At 34.3% G+C, this 22,374-nt stretch overlaps 2 protein-coding genes and 1 long non-coding RNA gene across 5 annotated transcripts in view; 1 reads left to right on the top strand and 2 right to left on the bottom strand.

Annotated features, from left to right (window-relative positions):
* Positions 1-9,069, bottom strand: part of tesk2 (testis associated actin remodelling kinase 2) — a 46,437-nt gene extending 37,368 nt beyond the window's left edge. Inside the window, exons 1-2 of one of the 2 annotated variants that reach the window (XM_087239873.1) lie at positions 9,024-9,069; positions 2,340-2,632 (exon numbers count right to left, since the gene is read on the bottom strand). In XM_087239873.1, the coding sequence (XP_087095999.1) occupies positions 2,340-2,561 (222 nt within the window). In that variant the 5' untranslated portion in view covers positions 2,562-2,632; positions 9,024-9,069. Of the gene's footprint in view, positions 1-2,339; positions 2,633-8,517; positions 8,966-9,023 lie in introns of those variants that run through there. The other variant, NM_001110476.1, reaches the window with a different exon arrangement.
* A 161-nt stretch (positions 9,070-9,230) lies between these two features.
* Positions 9,231-20,884, top strand: tmx3a (thioredoxin related transmembrane protein 3a). 2 transcript variants are annotated; one of them, XM_087239435.1, is made up of 17 exons: positions 9,231-9,576; positions 10,330-10,392; positions 10,484-10,538; positions 11,687-11,726; positions 11,817-11,940; positions 13,669-13,714; positions 13,801-13,881; positions 14,022-14,121; positions 15,286-15,363; positions 15,445-15,511; positions 18,703-18,801; positions 19,584-19,641; positions 19,744-19,797; positions 19,882-19,938; positions 20,061-20,190; positions 20,272-20,340; positions 20,510-20,884. In XM_087239435.1, exons 2-17 carry the CDS (start codon positions 10,362-10,364, stop codon positions 20,732-20,734), a joined length of 1,314 nt encoding a protein of 437 aa, XP_087095561.1. In that variant the 5' UTR covers positions 9,231-9,576; positions 10,330-10,361; the 3' UTR covers positions 20,735-20,884.
* si:dkey-40i22.5 lies at positions 15,248-18,420 on the bottom strand. The gene is given in 3 exon segments (NR_186811.1): positions 15,248-16,035; positions 18,053-18,099; positions 18,348-18,420. It is a non-coding gene; the product is annotated as a si:dkey-40i22.5 (long non-coding RNA).
* Positions 20,885-22,374: the final 1,490 nt, after the last annotated feature.

Genomic DNA, 22,374 nt, shown 5'->3' with positions numbered 1-22,374 from the left:
TTTCAGCAACCTAAAAGATGAACAAATGTTTAACTATTATCATCACCTTTTGAACTATTATAAACTTGGAATGACAAAATTACTTTCTAACAAAGGGGTTACATTTGCTGGTGAAGATTAAAGATACAGATGAGAGGTTTGCACTGACTGTAGCCTATATGTTTAGTGTTGTTTTTGAATGTAGAATGTAGAAGTCCACAGCTTGAGAGGAGTTCCAATCACAGTTGTTCCCAAGAGTCTTATGTGATTATTGCAGTTGCCGGATTTCCAATAATTTAAAGTTTGCTTACAGGAACATACATTAAAAAAGTTACTGGCGAGCTGATGTGCATTAAGGTTATATATACATATATATATATATATATATATATATATATATATATATTTTCTCTTTAGAAAAGTGGGAATTTCATGCGAGAATAATTCAGACATATGGACACATTGGATAATTAAGTGAAGCAAAGCCACACCACATGCAACTTGATCTTCCATTGTTAAATTAATTTAATAATAAATATGCAACATCTTCATAGCCTGTTTTATGCGGGAATGTAACTGCTATGATATGCTGCAACGGCCCCTTTAAATACGAGATCAATGTAGCGAATTTTGACTCCTTCATTGCTGGAGCTAAAGGCAGACAGCGTTTTCACCAGGGTGGCCAGAGCGGCCTTTGAGGCTCTCGCCGCTTTCAGTGTGAATGCACAGTAAGGGTCTGTATGTGTGCATATGTTGAATTTATTTATTTTATATAATTTCAGACGTTACAGTAGGCTGTCATTGATCTGCAGTTATAATCAAATCATGTTTATAGAACAGTAAGTAAAGAACATATATACACAAGTGTTTAAGTATAAAGCTCCTGTTTGGTGAGAAGTGTTTGTCAATGGTATGTGAATGAGCTGTACAGCTTTAATGTAGACACTTTCTTGAGCGAGAATGACGTCAACGCCAAACAAAAGGGTACCATTGGTACCCTTTTGGCAGTAGTGACCCATACCGAACCATACCATACCACTTAGTGGAAACAGTGCAAATAAAACCCACCTCAGCCCTAGTATTGATGGTGGCTGAGATCCACTAGTTAATCACTCCCCCTGCCTACAATTAATATTAATCCTGAGACTCAAACTTGCAACCTTTGGATCACAAGTCCAACTTTCTAACCATTAGGCCATGGCTGCTCTATAAATAGTTTTTCTGACCGGCTTATAGCAAAAGTTGCATAATCTACCCGAGGTAACTGACATAATTTAAAATAAGGCAAGTTTATGCTTTACTACACTTTTCACACCACTCACAGTTTGATTTAAAATCAGCTGAGCTGTGACTTCTAAATTAATACCAAGCCTAAGAATCCCGTTCTGAAAAAACCTGATGCAGAATGTATGAACAGAGAAGCTCTGCAGAGACAATGCTCAAAGTGATAGTCCACTGCTATGGCAGAGGAATTGATCTTGGTAATTGCCATCATGATGACACACTGTTCTCCCAGGGCTTTTCTGACCTCAAAACTTCATTGAATTATACACAGTGAATATAAACCCACAAAAGCCAACCATGCTATTGATGCTCCACATCAATGGGTGCATTCAGTTTAAGACAGGAAGTTAGCAGTATTTATGAGCAGAAACTAATTGAATAGGCACACATCACAAACTCTAATCAACACTAGATGCAAAAGAAAAGCACTCTGTAACATGATCTACTCCTATTAAATATATCAAGAATTGAAACAGTCATAAATATGCTATAAAGGAAAAAGGTTTAAAGGACACATGTCATGAAATCGAAAGATCTATACAGCCTTTTTAATGGGCTTTTAATTCCTTTATATGACAGGATAAGTGCAGAGAAACAGGAAACTATTGGGATGAGGTAAGATGGAATGGGATCAGGACATGAACCAGGCCGGATTTGAACTTGTGTCACTGTCAGCCAATGACAGACATTGTTATGCAATTGTTAAGGCTAAACAGCATTTAAAGCAGCTGTTTTTGACATTTAAAGCAGATCACAAACTGCAACATTACCAACTTCAGCCACAATGTTTTGTCATCATTTACTTCTACCTTTTAGATTAATTCAAGACTTAATCTACTCACAAGTATCACTGTAATGCAATAGTAAGTATCCTGTCATCACTTCTACCACAACATTTCATTTTATATAACCAAATATGTATGACTGACACAACAACCTGGTAGTCATTAAGTTGATCAACTCTTTCAAGTTCACGGATAACTATAATGAACTATGTCAGATCTCAACTGTGTGAGTGGTTAAGTGACCAAGAACTGAATTCAAACTGACTCATTTTCATCCGACAACCTTCTTACCTTGTAAACCTCTGAAAAAAACCCAGAGCCAATCCACTCGCAGATGAAGTCATCAAGTCGGGTCAGGCAAGAAAAGGCACTGATGAGGGCCCGGTAAGAAGAGGGACACACTCTATCCAGTGGTAATGAACTGGTTTCTGCTCCTCCTCCAGAATCCAGGTCATCCAGGCGATCAGGCCGAGTTGGGAACCCAGCAATGGAGTTGCGCTTGCTCCGCTCCATTGCTACTAGTGCAAAATTAATCTGGTCGAGTATCAATTGCCGGTTTACATTTTTGACGGTCCTTGCCAGACCTACAGAGAAATAAACAAGTGAATAAAACAGTTTAATAAAGTCCCATTAAATTACTCATTCTTAAAACAACTAAACATATGACTCAAATGCAAAAAAAAAAATAAGTTTGAGGGTGCTTTCACATTTGGTTCTATTGTCTGGTTCATAACCGAGTTTCACTGATCAATTTCATTTACCTCTGATGTCACATTAACAACTAGGGCTGCACAATTCTGGCTAAAATAAGAATCAAATTTTTTTCTTTGCTTAAAATAAAGATACCATTTTTTTCATGATTCTGTAGAAGTCAAATAAAGGTTAATAGGAGTAGGCTTTTATTATTGTTTTTTCTTAAATAACAGGTAAAAAATATATAATAACATTAATAATAAATATTATTTTTTATAGACAAGAAATGGTTGAGTTGAATAGACTTTGAATTTGTCCTGGTTGTTAATTCACAGTAAAGTGATTACATAAGAATACAACTATTCTTAATTCTGAAGTTGAATCGTTATATTTAAGATATATGCTTGCAATCTGTCATTGACAACATTATTAGACATTTTTTGCACTGGTAAAAGGAGACATTTGTCATTATCAGATTCCCTCTGGCATTATATTCAACATTATTGGCTAGAGTAGCAATACTCACACTGTTAAACATTTATTTTCATCCAAAGCACTTTGTGTTCGCTATGAAAAAAAAACCCAGATCAAAAGCCTGTCAAAATCATAACTCTAAAATGCAATATGATCATTTAAATGATATGCTTGCTTTTAGTTTCACTTTCACTGCCGAGTGCAGTTCATGCCATAGCTGCAATCACTTTGAGAAAAAAAAAAACCCATATCAAATCAAACTTCCTGTGCGGCTTCTAAACGATTTCTCTATACTTTATAAATACAGTATGTGACTCTTTCAAGACCATTTGTAGTCTGACCATGTCCATGTTGCTTTGTCTTTCTCTCTTGAACTTGAAAATATAATTGGTTCAATCATAAAGGTGCTGGATGAAGATTGTGTGAGAGGTCGAATCTAGGTCATGATTTTTTTACGATTATTTGTGCAGCCCCATTTACATGTCTCCTTTTCAGGCATCAACTAATAACATTTGTACATTTTACCATTCAACTACATGACAATGGGTTTTGTAGGCCTTTAAAGTGCATGTTCTTGACATCAATGCTATTATCACCTCTGTCTATTCTACAAAAAAAAAAAAAGATTTTATGGAAAGCAGATGACATGCACATGTATGTGTGAATACTGACAACAAAAATTTGTAACAGGACTGTTTGTGGTACTCAATATGCTGTGACATAGTGACATAGTCAATAACTGGTCAGCCATGTTAAATTCCATGTTTTAAATCACATCTGCAGATCTGAATAGGAATTACTTTGACAACTTCACCAGTATGCAAGTTTTCAAAAAGACAAATAAATTTTGCGTAAAAGTAGCCTGAGTGATGGGCAAATCTGGCATCCACCGCAGACGGAACTAACTCTGCACCTTCTTCCACGGTTGAGGAGGCAAGCACAACAGATGAAGCCCAAGTGCAGATAAAGTGCTGAGCAGCTCAAATGTTAAATTCCTTACACTATCCAAACAAACAATGTCCACTGGCATGAAAATTAATCACCTAGACTAAATTCTCTATAAAAGAACACAAAAATCAAGCCATTCAAACTCATTTCCCCTCATTCATCACACAAAAAAACAGAGGACGGATACAGTATAAACTGTCCCTGCAACATTCCAGTTGAAAGCTTGGGAATGAAACGGGGAAATAAATAAGTAACTCAAAACACTTGCCAGGATCTAAACACTGCTTTCCCAGCTTACAGTTCAGTGCCACACCCCAGTAAAAAGCCACTTTAAAAGGACCTAACATGCAAGCAAACCTTAGAATACTCAACAGCTGGCTCTACTCACTAGTGTGAGACATCAAGTGAATTTATGTGTAGATTCTCCCTTTTATTTTTAATTGGGGTAATGTTGGTTTTATATTTAAACATTGTGACTTTCTCTTTAATATAAATTCATAAAATTACTTTTTTTTGGCAAATTTCAAACAGGGAAATCATTTTAGCTGCCAATGACTATCAGAGTATAACAGTGTTTACAGTCAATTATGTTATTTTGAAATAGGCACGAGATGATAACCGGTAAGGTTTATCGCGGTTGGGAAAAGTCAAGGTTTTAAAAACAAAATAGCAAAATATTCTGGTATATCATTTCAAGGTGTATGTTTTGAGATTTTTTACGACTATTTTATTTCTTTTTAGGGCAATTGTATCTCCACATAAAAAGCTACTCAGCCTGATCAGCCTATGATACAGCAAATATATGAAAAAGCTAAATTGCTGTTTCAAAGCATCTCAAATGTTTTTTGAAATAAAATATATGATGTTCAATGGAGGGTAGAGTTGTTGTTTTTTACCCAGACATTTAAAAAGAACATATTTTAGAGCAGTAATCACAAGGTTGTTGCTAGATGATACAGTTCCGGCCGAAGGTTCATGAGAATTATTTATGATATTTATCAAATTCTGCATTAATTTTATTTTATTAATATCTACCCCTACTCCAACTATAAGTGAAACGGTCACAGTAATGTAATGTAGTTGTTTAAAGTATAATTATAACAGTAGATGCTCATAGTACAATTTATGTAATTTATTGAATTATTACCGCATAAATTGTATCTTATTAATGTCTAATCCTACCCCAATCCAAAAACCATCCATCACAATATTGGAAAAAATATTAATTATTGTTGTACAGTGTCACAAAAATGATGCTATATTGAAACATCCATGCATCCACAGCTGTATCCCATCTAAACATTACCTAATCACAATATGAAACCTTGATATTTTTATCCAATTTTATCATACCGTCAGATTCTAATACAGCCTATGACTATTTTGAAGTTATACTTGCATGTGATTTCAGACCGAATATGATAAACAATACAGAGAGCATGTCACAAGTTGTCACTGAACGAATGTGCAAATATAAAACCAACTTTACCTCAATGATTTTTAAAGCTGTAATAAAGGGGCCAATCAAGTGTCTATTAACATTGAACAACAAAGTTGTCTGTCCCTCTGTTTTTGTTTCCAGAAGCATTCACTAAATTATGCATTAAATAAAATATCTACAACAGAAGGCGATTAAAACTGCTGCTCACTCCGTGTTGGACTGTGTACGAAGCACTGGACCACTACCAGGGCTTCTGCAAGTTTCATCAAGTTAAATATAAGACTTTAAGACCATTGTAAATGAAGTTGACAGGGCCAAATGTAGGATTTTTTGTAAATATCCCAGTTGGAAAAGATTTTCACTTGCCCTAACAAAAATTATTATAATTTAATATATTTTATAATACAATAATATAGAGCTAGGCGATTAATCGAAAAGTAATCAAAACTGACATTCAAAACCTATATTAATCAACCTAATTTTTCCAGGAAGATTTACTTTGCCTACCATGTGTGGAGTATGACCCAGCTCTATTCAAGGCAGAAGCTGATTTATACTTCTGCTGCAACTTTGAATTGAATTAGGTGAAAAATTAGCTTGCAATAGTGCGATTACAAGATGGTATTTATTTTTTTGTGTTTTGTAAAGAAATATGGGCTAAATTGTACAGAATAATTATTGGTGCTTGCTTTATTTGTTTTAAATTAAGTAAAGGCTTAAAATGGCTTGTCCTTTGGTCATGAATGATACTTTGCAGAAATCTCTGGTCAAGTAGGACGATGGACCCATTCTTGAGCCTTACTTTGCACTACATTGACAATGATTGGAGGCTGCACCAGAGATGCCATATTTCCCATCACATTAAAAATATTATTTACATTAAAATATTTGTTTACAGAACATGCAAGAAATGCACCGTTTAAAATATGATTTAGATGATATACAAGAGTAGTTTATTAAGAAGACATGCTGCTTATTTTCTACTTCTGATATGAAAAACACTGAAAATAATTTAATTTGTTTCTGAAAGTGCAAATTATTTAATTTAACTTTTTTATAAGTAAGAATGATGGTTTTAGGTAACGTGTTTTATCTTGTTCAATGTTGACGTTTAATAAATACAGTAGATAGTGTGTGCATTTCCTTTAATTATTTTAAAATCAAGTAATGCACCCTTCATTCAGAAATCTCTCACTTGTAATATCTGAGCATATTTACTGTACAGAACTTGACTTTGAACTCTGAGGGCAAAAAAATTAAATAAAAATTGTCATTCATTAAACGTAATGGAGTTAAAAAGTTCTATTAATCGAGATTTGAATTTTAGGCCAAATCGCCCAGCCCTACAATAATTAGAAATATTTCATTAAAAAAATAAATAAATAAACATCAGGTCAGTATTCTCGGACGTAAATAAATGGAGAACTTATAAACGAATGTTACTGTAGGGAAAGTAATTAAATGCAATTTTTAAATAAAAAGTTTAAAGATTTATTGAGCTTGGGATTGTTGGTGATCGTAAAGGTGTTAATGGCCAAAATGGCATGAACAAAGAAAAACTAAGACCTGTTAAAAAAATTAAGACCTACTACACAATATATCAGGACATATAAGCTAAAAGCTATAATGAGGCTTTTGAGATTTAAAATAATATAAGACTTTTTAAGTCCCCGTGGATACCCTGACTAGCGAACAAGCCCTAAAACAGCTGTTTTGATTATGAATCCACCGGCATTTTTACATTGAACTCATTTCAAACTTGACCTTCAGTTAGGACAGCCTTAAGGCCAGCCAACACTCAATGTTCAGCTTCCAGCATGATTCGACCCATATAGGTACCAATCTCTCACTTTCCCAAAATAACACTCCGAGTCAGTAAATAAGCATCCCACACAAAGTCAATAATAATACACTAGTCTACCACAAAGGACTTCCACCAAAACAACAGACATGACAGAATGCTGATGGTAGTATACACTGCACAAGACAATTATTTTGATCTTCCACAACTGTGGCAGCAAAAAAGACATACAGTACAATACATCAAATTCCAAGAGAGGTTGTAATGAATGCCTTCACATTCTACGGTTCACAGGTATTTAAAAACCATGCGATAAGACAGACCAACCTCTTTTACATGCTACAGTATGATGCATATTTGACATGCCAAAGATTAGAAATAAGGAATGAGAAGGACTTGACCGTCTCAAAGACATTTTTCAGCCCATGCCACACATATTTTGCATTCATCAGACATACTTCACAATGGAAAACAGTAAGGCGGTGTTTTTCATGAATCTGATTAACACTTTGAAATCAGCTCAAGATGTTGCTAAGAAGTGCTTAGACGCAAATAGGCCTATTAATGAACAAACTTAAGACACTTCAGAGAGTTAAACACTCAATGCAGTTCACAGAGTTAATATAAACAATTAAAGGTTGTACTGGATAATAACAGAGCCAGCCTTAATAATTAATAACAAGTACTTAAAGGGAACCATGGTGACGTTTCCAAGCAATCCAGCTGAATTTGCTAACTGCTTTACACACTAATTATGACTGCAGGATAAACCGGTCATGATAATGGTCATGTTTAACACTCTAGCGTAGTTACTAGGGAAGCCAGCACAAAGCGGACGCGAAAACAACTCGGAAGTGCAAGTGTTGCAATCCGAGATCGCATATTTGATGCTGACCGAAAGTGAACTCGGTTACTGCAAAACAATAAACGCCAGAATACCGCTGAGAATAGCGATCAGGTGCAAAGTGCACTGCTGTCATTAAACTGTTACTCATAAGTGAACACCAACGCGCGTTTTAATTGTTTATTGACACACGCGCCTGCATGGTGCTCAAGTTTAACGCACTTGAAACCCAAACCCTGTTGATCCGACACAAAGTTCAAAGTCTTACCTGGTCATCAGGCTTGAAAGTGAAGCAAAGATATTCTTGCGGTCGAGAGGCCTCACTTAGTCCCATTGCATTGTGCAGTAGCATACACTACAATCCTTTTATTTACATGCAGATACCGCTGCTTGTTTTGACCGAGCGTCGGCTAGCCAATATTTAAACTCCAAGACAAATTAAAACAACCGTGCGAGCTTCTGAAAACTTAATTCACCGAGACAATCAAACTTTGCGACAGGAACGCAATTTTACGTGCACAAGTGGACAACTGCGTATGTTTTGTCGCGCTGTCCACAAACATGAAGCGGTCAAGAGAAGATAAACAACGCGCAAGCTCTTTCTTTTCTATATCCTGTCAGACTCTTCGCGCCGTTACTATATCCCTGACTAAATCTGCGAGCAGAGAACCCCCAAAGACGATATTCCATTTGTGGTGAGTGAAAACACAGTGAAGTAAATTCATGAGACAAGCACTTCCATAACAGTTGCCTCTCCCCACGGACCAAACTTACGTTTTCATTTGATGTAGACAGACGTCGACGTCGGCCATTGAGATACGAGAGACATCTTAAACGGGATCGTTTTGAACCAATCAACAGAGAGGCAGATACCAATGTAGGCGGGTGTTCATGTTGATTGACTTGTCGTTGCGCGAATCAAAATGCTACCTTACAGTGGAGCTCTCCAATAATAGGCCTTGTTGTCTGGCATGCTAAAGCACATAAACAAAAGTACTTTACCATAAAAATAGGTTATTAGGCCGTCTTCTCGTCACCTATATAGGTTTTAAAATGCATCCAATGGACTATCAGATTACGAATTTAAAGCATTTGTAAAAACAATATGCTGATGCTGGGAGGAAAACATTTTTGTTAGCATTTACTTCGTTGGAAATATAAGCAAACAGACAGGCCACAGTGCGCAAACTGTAACATACGAATGAATAATGACATGCATACAATATAATTTATATAATAATAATGTAGCGATACCTACCTATTGTAACACCGCTCTGCCTAACTAACAAGCAGCTTCCAAGTGGATTATTATAGCGCCATCTTTTGGGTAAGCGAAATCACAGTATTTCACAGAAAATCCAATATGTTGGCAATTGTTTAATAATAATAATAATAATAATAATAATAATAATAATAATAATAATAATAATTGACTGGCTTTTGATTAAATAGTCCAACAATTAAATTAACTGTTTGATACAAGTGTATTGAGTGTACATGTGTAATTAACTTTTAACAATTGCACCGTTTATCTATTACTTAAAATCCATAGGAACAGTGGCAAACAATTATTATTATTAATATTAACTGTCGAAAATATTATTCACAGTAGAAAAATATTAAATAAACAGATAGCTACTGGCAGCATCTGACACCACTGGCTGAGTTTGCTATTTTGTTGGAAAAACTACCTGACTACTGCTAATGACTGATGGCAAATACATTATTTAAGGATTTGCCTAAATAATCAAAAATAATGTTGCTAATAGGCTTTTTCTTATCATCATTCAGCTTTATTTCCAAACTCAAGGTCCATTGCACACACAATAAAAGTGTCCTAGACTAATCGTGTTTGCTTTTGTTTGGTGCTGGAAATGCAAGACTGAAATCTAATTTCAACTAATTAAAGTTGCGCAATGAAACCATCACCGCTTGCCTTGAATCAATTTGTGGCCTAATTCTGTTCGTTCTTACCCTCGGGGTAATGGGGTTAATCTAGTCAGTCGGTCAAAAGCTTACTACCACTCTGATGATTATGTCACTTGCCCAACACTGACTCTGCTGCTTGTAACATTTAAAGGATATTACGCGGTCAATGACAAGATTCTCAAGATGGCAAACATGAGAAACCTAATACTGACAGGTTTGCCAACACGAAACTTCACAATACTAATCTCTTACACGTACGTTACAGTAGGCTATGTCACTGCATTTCTTTTCTTTCTGTTGGACAGCGCTTTTGTCAGCCATTGCTTTGGTGTCAGGATACGTGGAGGAGCTCGATGACAAGTAAGTATTTTACAATGTAAGCAAAAGGAATATAGTTTAATAGTTAAATATGTGTCAATGCAGTGTCGTTATTTTTGTTATAACGTTACTACAGTAACCTTAGCAAGGTACTGAGGTATTATAGTAAATGTCACTTAATGTATTTCTTTTCTGATTAAATGTTCATTATTTTTAACATAAAACACAAAAGGCTTGCTGCATTGTAAGCTGTCGCAGTTAACTTTCTGTAGGTTGCAGTTATGGTCTGAGGTTTGTCATATTTAATAGATAGGTAAAGCTAGTCCAGAGATACCCAAAGTAGGGCCCGTGGGCCAAAGTTGGCCTATTGTATCCTTTGATTTGCCCACCATCTGATCTGAGAGTTACAAAAAACTAAACTGAAATGAAATCTTTTAATTAAATGCTATGAAGAATCTGATTTAAAAAAATGTAAACAATGTCACTCAACGGATATGCAGAAGACATCGGTGGGCAAATCAAAGCAAAAACTGTGTAACTCCATTCTCTTACAAATGAGATTATTTATAGATTAATTTTTGTGTTTTTTTACTTAATTTCATTATAAAATGTGAACAAATTATGTCGTATTAGTTAATGTTTTCTAGTTACTTTTAAATAATATTAAATAAAGTAGGAAATTACCCATGCTAACTACATATTTCCCTTAGCCCACTAGCCTCAATCAAGGTTGGTATTAGGCCCTTCATAAAAAATAAAATAAAAACAAATGGGCACCCCTAAGTTTGACAGATAGACATGTAGATAAACAGTCACATTTAGGAAAGTCAGTATAGACAGGTAGACAAACAAGCAGTCAGAATAACTCAGGTAACTCAGACAAGTCACATTGGTTAAACTTACAAACTCAAGTTCACCAGCTGCCTTGAAAATGTCAACTCAACTTAGACAGATTCTTTGTTTCAACTTAAGATGTTGAGTTTCACAATATATTTATATATCTCTCTCATCATTTGCATTTCCAAGGCAGCTGATGAACTTGAGTTTGTAAGTTTAACCGATGTGAAATGGATAGATAGATAGATAGATAGATAGATAGATAGATAGATAGATAGATAGATAGATAGATAGATAGATAGATAGATATTATTAATGTTTGATTGATTGCCTCAAATCATTTAATTTTACAGGTTTACAGAATTCCGGCTGAATGAACTCTGGCTGGTGGAGGTAAGAGTGCATATACAGTAATGTTGTGTCTTATGTTTATGGATTTTGGTGTTATGCCATCTGTGAAATAATGATGTCTTATAATTGCAGTTTTATGCTCCATGGTGCGCGTACTGCCACACATTTGAGCCAGTATGGACTGAAGTCGGCGCAGAGCTGAAAAGTCTGGGCTCTCCTGTGAATGTTGGCAAGATTGATACTACAGCGCACACAAGTGGGTTCAATTCACATGTCTAAAAAAGCAAACGCTGGAAAGCTTTAATTACATCAAATGCATGCCTAAAATTATATTCGAGATTAGCAAGAGCTGAATTGGTGCCATACCCCATGTAGATGAAAGTTATACCTCCTGCTGTAGCTTGGTTTGAGATGACAGTAATGGTAATGCCACACCAGGCCATTGCTTAGCAACCAATTAGTCTGCTACTTAAATGGCAAGATAGGCTTACCTGCTGTTTAATGGGATTAGTTAAGCAGACCTCATGCGTTCGCAACACTCAGTTCGCTCAACTATATATGTAGTCTGCAGTGACTCTGTATCTTGCTAACCAGATGGCCATATGGCATAAGTTGCATTTCAGCAATTAGGAATCCGTTTAGTTTTTGGAATTAGGTTGTGCAGTGCCTTTTGCCGCCATTGTCTTCCGACTTAATAATCTTCTTATTATTAAATTCGTGCATAAGCTTTCTGGCTGAATGTAATGTTTTGGGTTTTACCCCCCACCGTGAGTACACTGTGTCATTAATTAGATCAGACTAGTAGTGCTTTTTAAAGAGCAAATTAACTATAATTAATTGTGATGTACTAATGATACGTCTCAGGGGGCTTCCAAGCTGGAATTCCTAAGGGAAGTGATTGGGGTTCATGGAAATGTTTTGAGGGAAAAACAATAAAAACATATTTAAAAACAAAATTAGTTTGTTAAAAATATAAATAAACAAGACTGAAATAAATAATCAAATAATTGTATTACGATAAATAAACATCCTTTAGTCAATTTCTAAAAAAAATAATAATAATAATTTTTAATTTTAATTGAATAGCGTGATTAAACAAGATTCAAATAAAATCCAAAAATTTATTGCAATAAGTAAATAAAAATGAAAATAAAACAGATCAATGACAATTAAATTAAAATGAAGATGGCCATTTGGTTTAAACAAACAAGCTAACTCATTCATGTTCTTATTGGCTAGTCCCTTTATTAATCAGGGGTCGCCACAGCGGAATGAACCACCAACTTATCAAGCATATGTGTTACGTAGTGGATGCCTTTTCAGCCGCAACCCAGCACCCATACAGTCTTGCATTCACACACATACACTACTGCCACTTTAGCTTATTATTCAATACACTTATACCACACAGAAATGGCAACTGATCCAGTTAGGGCTTGAACCAACGACCTTCTTGCTGTGAGCTCTACTCACTGCAACACTGTGTCGCCAAAAGCAAACTTAAAACCTAATGATATTATCTAAAAGATTGACAGCCTTTAATTCAAAATTGTTGTATAGATAATTTATACTTTATAGTGTTTGATGTTTTTTATTATTGCTTTTATTTTGTTCATTTATCATGTATGAGTATTTTCATTTGTCAAATATTGATTCATGTGTTTCCCAGTGTTTGGTTGCAGCTGGAAGGGCATCAGCTGTGTAAAACATGCACTGGATAAGTTGGCGGTTCATTTCACTGTGGTGACCCCTGATTAATAAAGAGACTAAGCCGAAAAGAAAAGGAATGAGTGATTTGAGTGCGTTTGAACCATTTTAGGGAATTGTGCTGCAATACCCTGTCCGGTTAAGTTTTAACTAAAATAAAATAAACTAGCTAACAATTCATATTACAGTATTAAGTATTGAGTTTATCATTGGTATATCCAAATATTTTGAAATATTAGAAATATAGCAAACATAAACACCTGATCTCTGTTTTTAGGTATCGCAACAGAGTTTAATATTCGCGGATATCCAACCATAAAACTGTGAGTTAATTATATTAATAATTACTCAAGAACTGTTCATACAGTAAGAACGATGTATTTGACTCTTGTTCTGTTTTTTATATAAGGTTTAAAGGAGATCTGTCTTTTGACTACAAAGGGCCAAGAACAAAAGATGGTATTATTGAATTCACCAATAGAGTGTCTGGGTAATTATTTCTCTGGAGCGAATCTCACCATAACGAATTGTCTTGTGTCTTTAATGTTCTGCATAGACTTTAGTCTCTTGTCAGTGCTGTAGTTTTAATTCTCTTCATTCTTTCCTTTTGTTTTGTTAAATTAAATGTAGACCTGTGGTAAGACCACTCTCCAGTGTTCAGTTGTTCCAGCATGTTATGAGTCGTCATGATGTGATCTTCGTTTACATTGGAGGGGAGTCGCTCCTTAAGGTAAACGTTATGAAAAAAAGAATATTGGTCATGTTTTTATACAAACACTAGATGAATTTCGATGTAATCGGAATCAAATGCTACATAACAGACATCAGAGTAGGAGTTGATTTTATGGTCACATTTCATGTTAAATCAGGGATGTCCAAACTCAATCATGGAGGGCCGGTGTCCTTCTGAGTTTAGCTCCAACTTGCTTCAGCACATCTGCCAGGAAGTTTCTAGTATATCTAGTAAGAGCTTGATTAGCTGATTCAGGTGTGTTAGATTAGAGTTGGAGCTAATCCCTCCAGGACGGAGTTTGGACACCCCTTTGTTAGATAGATTTTTGTACTATTTTGTATGTGATTAATAACCATAGACAAACCCTTACTCCAAAAGACTTAGATAACCATAACCTTTTTAGCTATAACCGCAGCTCCACTTAGCTATAAACGTATGAATTTTCCAAAAAATCATGTAGTTAGTCAATAAATCTAAATCTTGTATGTATTTAATGTTAGTTGTATTGTTAAATATATAATTCACCCCCAAAATTTAAACATTCTGTTGTTTTACTCATCCTCAGTGTATGCAAAATGATTTTATTTTTGGTTTAACATTTAAAGAAGGCGGTTCATTCCGCTGTGGCGACCTCGGATTAATAAAGGGACTAAGCTGAAAAGAAAATGGATGAAAAACATTTAAAATATTCATAAAATTTGATTCATAAAATGTAAGTCATTGGCTAAATGAGAGGGACAGTGGCTCCGAACAAAATTGTGAACATGCCCAGGGTAATTTGCAAAAGGATGTGGACTTAAGGTAATAATGTTCAGTTTTGTTTAATTTCATAAGAACTCAACTCTTACCAGAAGCCTCTGGCATTATCATTGTTTTGCCTGTATTTGTATTTAACTTTCTTCTCTCAAATTGGTTCAGCTATAATGAATAATCTTCAATTTTATACAAAATAAATTACCATTAACATTTTTAAAAGCCTTCATTTTTGGGCAAACTATCCTTTTAAGGGCTCTAAAAAATAAAAGTGACCTATTTTATTAAGAGTTTGATTATTTTATAATGCATATTACAAGTATTTATTAACAGGTAAACAAAAAAATGGCCCATATTCTGCTTCTGTTGAAATGTAATCTACAAGTTGATTATTATTTTTTTTTACAGAAAGAATACTATAAAGCTGCCACTGAGTTTATTGTCCACACATATTTTTTCACTGCCTCTGAGGAAATCCTTCCAAAGGTAAGATGTTTCTGTAAAATAATCTGGAAAATATTCAGATTATCCTTTTCAAAAACAATTCATAACTGGTCATCTCCATAGGCAGTCACCCTGCAGGATGTTCCTGCCGTTGCTGTGTTCAAAGACGGCACGTACTACATCTACAACGGTAAAATGAGCTACTTCCAGTGCGTCATTTTAGTAAGCAAATATCTGAAACTAACAGGATCTGCAAACAGCAAAGCCTCGAGTCTGTCAGCGTCTGAGCTCAAGGCTGTTTCCTCTCATCGCCTCTCGAAGGGTGCCGTTCCACTGGGGCACAGAGGGGAGGTGGTAGTGAAATGCCAGGGCATCCAGGCAGAGTGTTACTAGAAAAGGGCACCAGTAATGGGAATTAGGGAGGCGTGAAGAGCGATGCAGCACCCTCAAAACAAACACTAGCCCACGGCAGCCGTTTATCCTCAGAGTGTTGATCTGCTGGACTTCCCCATTGTTGAAGAAGGTCTTGTGGAGCCAGTAGTTTAGCAGGAAAGTGTCAGCACACTGAACCTGGACCCGGAACACGGCGCTGTCAGACGAGTCCTCCATGACATGAATTGTTAGCACATCCATGGAGCGAGGTTAAAAAACAAAGTGTACAATGTGGCTTCTAAAGGAGAAATTATCTGTTTGCTTTAACATCATCTTGTTTGCCTAAAAAGAAACAAAGATTTTTATCAGAATTAAAAAAATCTAAATATAAGGATCAAATTACAGCTCATACTTCCATATGACTTCGGAATAGAATAAAAAACTAAATTAAAAAGAAGACAAAAACATTTAAAAAGTGTTACATTCAAATATGATGTGACATAATTGTTATATGCAAGAAACAGAAATAAGCTTGTGCTCGGACACCTTGTCATTAATTACGTGCACGCTTCAAATCTTGTTTGTGAAAAGGTCGAAGATGTAAAAGGGTTTTTAAGGATCGCAGTAATAAGAGTGTAATGCAGCTTTAATTTTCTTTCTCCGAATACTGAAATGTGTCTTGTTTAATTTAAATGGACTATTTTGTATGACACAATTTTGTGTCTAATTTGTTTGAATTTGTATAATCTCTTCTTTGTAGAAAAACATCTCTGGGGCGTTTTCATATTATGAAAGAGTACAAATAAGATCATACAAATTTATGTGATTTTAGCCACTAGCACAAAATAATTAAGAATTGCTGTGATATTGTACTGTAAAAAAATTAAATAAAAAATATTTAAAATGTTAATCGGGTTAACAATAATGTATATTCCCAAAATATTCTGGGTAAAATACTAACTAATTCTTTAATAATTCTTTAATATTTAATAACTTTATACTTTATCACTATGCTTCAAAAAACAGTACATAGTTTTACATTTTTTAAAAATATAATACAATAATTTAAATGATTAAATTTTTTTTATTTTGTACAATCACTTATTCTTTTATATATTTTAATAAGTACAAAATGGAATAACTATTGATAATAAGTACATACGAACTATATTCATAAAAAAAACTCATATTAAACCTATCTATATAAAAATATGGGTACAAAAATATCCATTAGGAGCCCTGAATTTTCGGGAAAAAAAAAAAAGTCTTATATTTTAGGAGTCAAAATAGTTGCATTCGAAAGATCATTACTAATATTTCATGGATTTCTTAATGGGTGATACATTTTATGGAGATGAGTACTGGCAGTCAAATGTTTAATAAATTAACATAATAATTTGGAAAAAAGGAAATAAAAATAACTTTTTTTAAATAAACAAACGAGTAATTTTAAATGCATTATACAGTTTGTTTAACAGTTGTTCTGATTACACAAATGTGTAGAAATAATTAATTTAAATGTATTTTAAAATAGTTTATGTATATAAATAAAACACTAAGATTGTAAATTAAATATTAATAATATTGATAATTAATATTAAATGAACAATATTTTAATTAGGATTAAAAAAAACATTTGCTTTGTCACTCACATGAACCAGTTCGATTATCCCCATTATTATTGATTATTTATACATTGTTATAGTATTTGAAACCAGACCAGATTTCTACTTAAATCTGTGTCTAATATAAATAAATAAAATAATAAATCTGTGTCTTTGGAGTCTTTTTCATGCTACAATGCTCCTTCGTACTTTACATGTAATAAAAAAAATAAGGCAGATGAATAAGAATATGATAAAAAAGGGATTGTCAATGGTTTTACTAGCTGATCCATCAGAGAGAATGAGCTTGGTCATTAAGAGAAACTCACATAGATTCATATCTTTTACTTGATTATGATTTTATAAAAGGAAAATAATAGTTAAAAACTAGTGAAAATCTAGGCATATTCAGTGTTACACAAAAAAAAATGTTATTTTGTTAATAATTATCGTTATTCACTGTAATTATTTTGTGATTCACAGTTTTTAACTGTTAAAATTACATTAAATGTACCTGCTACGTTGAATGACATTGTTCCACCTGATTTTATTTTCACTAAAGATATTTCAGACTTTAAATTAGACAAATTACTTGTAGTTATGTAATTCTATGTATATAAAATGACTTTTTGTAAATTTACTAAGTTCTATGCAGAGACCAAAATGTGATGTCTTATCTTTGACCCAAAAACATGTTAATAATATTATTGTCTTTGCAGGCCATTCATTAATAGGCAATAAAATAAATTGCTTACCTGACATTAATTACATCATTAAACTTTTCTGAACAACTATCATCCTTCTGCAAACAGAAACATAAACAAACAGTAAAAGACAATGCTCGCGAAAGTTACAAAAATTGCTCAGGTCACAGGTTCCTAGTGTCATTTGGTACATTACGACAGTCAATTGCTAGAATTGAAGTTACTTAACTAACATTAACTGAAATAAAGCTAGAAGTACTGTACTTACCCAGTGCTTTGCAGTCTTGAGCATATATAGAAACAATACTTTCGTAGACCATTATAAATACAGAGATGATTTTCTTACCATTTGTGTATCAAATGATGAGAAGTCAGACGCAGTGAAGTGTTCCAGCTCTCCTCTGTCATATGGTTTATTCTGAACATTTCGTCTGGGCTATCATCCAATGCACACCCTTTGAGTCAACAGCTTGACTGTGTGCAAGTAACATATTTTGCATAATTGAATGCACACTGAGTGAACAGAAACACTTTGTTTGATAATAACATGAAAGATCATTTGTGTCTTTGCGATTAAAGGTTTTAGGTTAAACATTTCTGAGTGCTTTGCATAATGATTGCACAGGCTGGATGAGGACATTTAATATGTTAAAAGTACACAATGTATTAAGTTTATTCTCTGCTTTCTATCATTTCCATAGAATTCATTGACGGTGACCTGTCTTCCTGGATAAATCGAGAACGTTTTCTTTCATACTTCCAAATTGATAGCTACAGTCTTTACCAGATGGGAGAACTAAGTATGCTTGTTTTTCTTTATACACACACACATATATATATTTTCTCTTTTTCGGTCCATTCTCTGTAAACCTTAGAGATAGTTGTGCGTGAAAATCCCAGTAGGTCAGCAGTTTCTGAAATAATCAGATCAGCCTTTCTGGCACCAACAACCATAGTATGTTCAAACTCACTTAAATCACCTTTCTTCCTCATTATGATGCTCAGTTTGAACTGCAGCAGATCGTCTAGACCATGTCTACATGCCTAAACGCATTGAGTTGCTGCCATGTTATTAGCTGATTAAAGATTTGCATTAACAAGCAGTTAGACACGTGTACCTAATAAAGTGGCCAGAGAGTGTGTACATACATATATATATATATATATATATATATATATATATATATATATATATATATATATATATATATATATATATATACATATATATATATACATATATATATATATATATATATATATATATATATACATATATATATACATATATATATATACATATATATATATATATATATATATATATATATATATATATATATATATATATATATATATATATATATATATATATATATATATATTTCTTTTAACAAACTTTAACACTAATTTGAGTGATTGCTATATTTCTGCCACTTGATGATAAAACATAACAGCTATGGTGATTTTCTGCCAAGTTTTTATGTGTGAAAATGATGCTTTGACAGATTGTGAGTATGTGAGCTTTGCGTGCATGCATAATTTGTTTTGTCGCTGTTCATTTCTTACACATCCCTGATAGGTAAACTGGTGGCATTGGCAGTAGTAGATGAGAAAAATCCATCTGAAGAAAGCATTCGGTAAACAACGTTAGAAAATATGCACAGAAGTCTCCGAGTTGTGACAATTGGCAGTACTTTTCTCATTACTTCCTTTCCAAAACTTTAAATTGCTCTCTTTAGGTACAAAACTCTGATGGAAAGGGTGTCTACAGAATACAGAGACCATTATAAAAGGTAAGAAGCACATTTATATGAACAAAAACAGCATGAAGAGTTATTTCTTAACAAAGACAATGTTGATTTTCCTTTCACCTATAGTGATTTTCAATTTGGTTATGTGGATGGTAATGAATATGTCAACGGTTTAATTATGGGGTGAGTTAAATCAGATTTCAACATTTTTATTTCATGTTTTATATATATATATATATATATATATATATATATATATATATATATATATATATAATCACCACAAATGTGTTCCATCTTCTCAGGGAACTTGCGATGCCTTCCATTATTGTGCTGAACATGTCCATTGATGGATACTATATACCCGAAAGCAGCATTGAGACCATTGAGGATTTACTTCAGTTCCTCAACAGTGTTCTGGATGGCAGCACAACGGTATGAGCAACAAGAACGCTTTCCTCAGTCTGTTTTGTCTTTTAATTTTCTCAACGCAATTCCCTTTTTCTCCCTAATTAGCTCCTCGGAGGAAATGGATTTTGGCAGTGCGCTAAGAGAATTTTCTATAAGGGGAAGAATACTGTGATGGTAAGTCTGACTAACACTAGATTTACACTTTCCCCCAAATATTTACAAAAAGCTTAACACATCAAAAACCAAAACACACGGCTGATCACATCCTCATCAAATATTTACTTGAGGCTAATATTTAGGTCACTGTTGTCCTAGTAACTAACATAACTCTCCCTGATCCCAGTCGATGGTCGAGACAGCACCGGTGTTCTCCTGTTTTGTGCTTGGACTGCCAGTGGGTGTAGTTGTATTGGTTATCTATGCTACATGTACTGCTGTACCTGCGGACGATGAGAAACCTGAGGAAGAAGCTACAGCCAGCCCTGCGTTGGATACACATGGAAAGAAGGCAATAGAATCGCAGCCTGAGAGCACAGAAAAGACCTCCGAAGCAAAGAAAGAGGATTAACATGGACTGTTTGTTTACTTTGTATTGTGTTAATCTTTACAGTATCATAATATGTAATAAGGTTTTCATTTTTTTATGAACTTGTCTATTAGTCTGCATTAAGGATATTGTGATTGTTTTGTTTATCAAATAAAGTTGAAATATCTTGGATGAAGCAGTATTTTTATAAAATCCATCATATGAAACAAGCAAATCAAATTAATATATCGCCTACCATATTTTTGATGGGATGTGTTCATAATTAAATTTGTTACATTTTACAAAAGTAATTTATTTTAGAGCTCCCTGTGTGTGTATCTGTGTGCATTTTTCTCTTTAGCATGTGCAAATGTGTGTGTACATATACAATTCAATTCAATTCACCTTTATTTCTATAGTCTTTTAATGTAGATTGTGTCAAAGCAGCTTAACGTAGACATTCCAGTAAACTGAAAAAGTGTCAGTCCAGTTTTCAGAGTTGAAGTTCAGTTCAGTTCAGTGTGGTTTAAACTACACTGCTGAAAGTCCAAACACTGAAAAGCAAATCCATCGATGCGCAGTGTATTTATGTGTATGTGTTGTGTGTATATGTGTGTGTTTGTTGTAACCATGTGTACATGCCGATGTGTATTTGTGATTATTCATCTACTGCGTCAATGTGTGTATACTCAAAAAACCAAGTATGAAAGCCCTTCACACACAAATTCTGCAGAATGATCCTAAATTACAAAGAAGAGCACCCAATGGTGGGTGCCACGGTGGCGCAGTGGGTAGCACAATCGCCTCACAACAAGAAGGTTTCGCTGGTTTGAGCCCTGGCTGGGTCAGTTGGCATTTCTGTGTTCGGTTTCCCCCACAGTCCAAAGACATGCGTTACAGGTAAATTGAATTAGATAAACTGGCCATAGTGTACAGGTGTTTTCTTGTGTTGGGTTGCAGCTGGAAAGGCATCTGCTGCGTGAAACATATGCTGGATAAGTTGGCGGTTCATTCCTCTGTGGTGTCCCCTGATTAATTAACTTAGCCGAAAATAAAATGAATGAATGAACACTCAAAACTGCATGTAGGGCAGAATTAGGCAGATTCTCATTGATTATTAATATAGAAAAAAAGATCTCTCTAATTCAGGATGCATCTAAAATCAAGTCCCACAGAATCGCTGCATTTTAAGGGTTGAATTCTGACCAGTACCAGACCAGCACTGCTTCTCACACAAACATCTAAATAAATCACATTATCAAACAATCTAAAAATACATATTTGGAACATATGGTCATAGAAACTAAAACACGAAGTAAATTGAAACTCTATCTGATGATCAAATTAAATTATGAATAGAAAGAATATCCACAAACAAAAAGCAAAGGCAGATCCTGACCAAATACAAGCTCAGTGAACACAGACTGGCCATAGGGACTGGTGTTGTCCTCGTCAGATTGTCCTACAGTACCTCCCATTTAAAAAGTAGGTAGCAAATTTTGATGATGCATCTTGCTAACGATCAGATTTTGCTACAAGTGTAATTTTAATGTGGAGTAGTGTGATATGAACTATAATATCGCCCTAACCTACCTAATCCCTAACTCCAACCTCAAATCCATTCGAATACAGTGTTGGTAGCATAATCTGATGGGTAGACTAAAATGTCAGGACACCAGCAG

The sequence above is a fragment of the Danio rerio genome, chromosome 2 (assembly GCF_052040795.2).
Source record: "Danio rerio strain M-AB ecotype USA chromosome 2, GRCz13ab, whole genome shotgun sequence".
Taxonomy (NCBI): domain Eukaryota; kingdom Metazoa; phylum Chordata; class Actinopteri; order Cypriniformes; family Danionidae; genus Danio; species Danio rerio.
The sequence above is the reverse complement of the archived record's forward strand: the minus strand, read 5'-3'. Positions and strand labels throughout refer to the sequence as shown.

Excerpts from the sequence above, each read along its gene's own strand:
- tmx3a (XM_087239435.1), top strand. The coding sequence starts at position 10,362 with ATGGCAAACATGAGAAACCTAATACTGACAG. Across the intron at positions 10,539-11,686 it reads GTGGAGGAGCTCGATGACAA|GTTTACAGAATTCCGGCTGA; the intron begins GTAAGTATTTTA and ends TTAATTTTACAG. Across the intron at positions 15,364-15,444 it reads CTGAGGAAATCCTTCCAAAG|GCAGTCACCCTGCAGGATGT; the intron begins GTAAGATGTTTC and ends TCATCTCCATAG.